A 2,963-nucleotide genomic window follows, 5' to 3' on the forward strand; every position below is an offset into this window, starting at 1 on the left:
TTAATATTAATATTAATTATTAATTTCCTGGTCTGGTTAATTTTTTTTCCATTTTTTTCAAGATATAATTTATTACAAAATAAATGAAAAGATTTATTATGCAATGCAAGTTGATGTTTTATTCCTATTTCTATACACAGAACATATTAATTGTGTGATGAGTATTTCATTTTGAGACAGGGAAGCTATAATTTCATTTCTTTTCAGCCCTTCTTGCTGTGTTCAGCAGAATGTCTTAAATGCAATGGCCTCTCAATTTCTTTATATCCAACTGTTTCAAAATCAAACCCCATCTCCAACAACATTTAAATAATTTTATTTTCCTTGTGCTTTCTGAAAAAATCCTGCCGTTTCTTTAAATTTCCTGACATCTATCCAAGTTTAATTATTTATTTCAACCTATGGTTATATATTAAGTATTTAATATTTAATAATATTTTGCAAGAAGGATCTTCTCCCACTCAAAGCAACAAAAAATATATAATGGCAATGCATGTTGTAACTGCTGGTTCACAATATGCATGCACCTCTCATTTTCTCTCTCTTTCAATATTTAAGTTTCCTTTCCACTTAAACAAATACTTAAAAATCAACAAAAACAAAAATGGCTTGCTAAATAAGTACCTTCAATATATCATAAAAATAATCATATATAAAAAAGAAGATTTACTTATATTATTGAATAATTTACTTATATTTTTGATATATTCAATACATAAAAAATTTTAAATTTTTTATTCTTGTCTTTTTAACAAGTATTTTTAAAAAATTATTTAACTTTTATATACTATACATCTAATCATATATTATAACATTTACCAAAAAAAAAAATAATCAATTTCACTTATAGCTAGTTGACACATACTACAAACTTACCTTTATTTAACGTATCAAAATGAAACTTATTAAAAATAAATAAGAAAAAAAAGAATAACTAAATGATGGATTAATTCTAGGGTTTTGCATTGGTTTTGTTGAATTGGTGTATGTATGTATAATTATTAGAGCAATGCTAAGAGTAAAATTTTTCAGCTAATATAAACTAATTTTTTTAAAATTATTTTATTCATTTTAAAATTTAAATTTTAAAAATTAAAATTAATTAATATTAACTAACTAAAAACTAATATTCTGAATTTATTATTATTATTTAAAAATTGAAGTGTAGTTAACTTCATTTGAAATTGATAGTTGAGAACTATTAGATAATAATTTAGTCAAATCTATCAAATCATTAAACAATTTTTAACTATCAACTTCATATAAAATTAAATACATCTAAATCTTCACATTATTATTATTATTAACAACAACTTTGTGTTCTCTAATTGCTTGTTTGCTTAGGTGGTCAGCAATAGCAACACATTTGCCAAATAGAACAGATAATGAAATCAAGAATTACTGGAACACGCATCTAAAGAAGAGACTAACAAAGATGGGAATTGATCCCGTCACTCACAAACCCAAGAACGACACTCTCCTCTCTAGCGACGGTCAATCCAAGACCGCCGCTAATCTCTCCCACATGGCCCAATGGGAGAGCGCTCGCCTTGAAGCCGAGGCGAGACTAGTCAGAGAATCGAAACTAAGATCACACCTCACAACTTCTTCGTCATCAAACAACAAACCATCATCAGAAGTAGTATCAGCAGCACTCCCACCAACTATACCCTCTTCTCGTTCTTCTTCTTCTTCCATTGATGTCTTGAAAGCTTGGACCAATGGAGGATGGTTGAAATCTAATGAAGGAAACAACAACAACAACAATGGTGGTGGTGGAATTGGAGACCTTGAGTCACCTACTTCTACTTTGTCTTTCTCTGAGAACAATGCTCCACCGCCATTAACAATCATGGCTGGTGGTGGCGGAGGAATAATTGAAGGGCATAATGGTAATAACGTGAAAGAAGAGGGTAAAGTGTATGATAGTCTTCATGAGTTAACAATGTCCGCCATGGAAGGAACGTCATGGGGTTCTTCGCATCAACATCACGATGTTATTGTTGGGGATGGTCACGTGGACGATGATGATGATGATCCCATGGTTGGTGAAGAAGGGTTCACGAATCTTCTTCTCAATGCAGCAGCACAATCTGATGATCGGAGTTTGTCTGAAGAAGGTGGTGGAGACGGAGCTAGTGGTGGTAGCGGCGACGGCGACGGCGACGGCAATGGTAGTGATTTCTATGAGGATAACAAGAACTACTGGAACAGCATTCTTAACTTAGTAAACTCTTCTCCTTCTGATTCCCCAATGTTCTAATAATAAATATTAATAAATAATAATAATAATCTAATCATGGTTTTAAATCGCGGTTAATTGCTATTACAACATAATGCTCATTGTAATTTAATTTTCTTGTGGTCTACTGTGACTGCAATTTAAAACCATGATCATGATTTTATAGTGAGTTACTATGTTTTGGAGTGTGACTAATAATAGTCTTATAGCATAAATAATAATATTCCTTAGAAAAAAGCCTAATCCAAAGAAAAAAATTTGACGCTTAATTTGTTGATGCTTAATTAATTAACAGAGACATTTTCCTGGATCAAATTAGTATACATATCTTAATGTTTTTCTTTTTTCTTTTTTAATAGATAATGTGGGATACAGATGCTTTCTAAGGTCTGGATTTTAATTCTGAGAAGATGAGTTTCTTTAAACCAAACTGATAAAGTGTTAGTATAAGGATAATAGAGATAGTGTGTGTCTTTAATCTTTTTTACCCTAAGTAAATTCCGGTGTATAAATTGTACAAAAAAAAATCCAATAAAGGAAATATTTAGTATCGTCTTTATTGCTATTGGTTTTATGTCGCATTCTGGCTTTTCAAGATCAAAAGATTCACTTTTTATTTAATTTTGTATATAAAAAGAAATAATTAAATGTACACATAATTAATTTACCGTATCCTATCATTTTTATTCATTTGCTTGGTTGTCAACTTGTCATGTACTTC

General features: G+C 30.1%; 1 protein-coding gene across 1 annotated transcript in view; it reads left to right on the forward strand.

Annotated features, from left to right (window-relative positions):
- The window catches only part of LOC107624275 (transcription factor MYB34), a 5,091-nt gene extending 2,284 nt beyond the window's left edge, over nucleotides 1–2,807 (forward strand). The window contains exon 3 of the mRNA XM_016326764.2: nucleotides 1,345–2,807. Coding sequence (XP_016182250.1) covers nucleotides 1,345–2,263 — 919 coding nt within the window. The 3' untranslated portion in view covers nucleotides 2,264–2,807. The remainder of the gene's footprint in view (nucleotides 1–1,344) is intronic.

The sequence above is a fragment of the Arachis ipaensis genome, chromosome B10, assembly GCF_000816755.2.
Source record: "Arachis ipaensis cultivar K30076 chromosome B10, Araip1.1, whole genome shotgun sequence".
Lineage (NCBI taxonomy): Eukaryota > Viridiplantae > Streptophyta > Magnoliopsida > Fabales > Fabaceae > Arachis > Arachis ipaensis.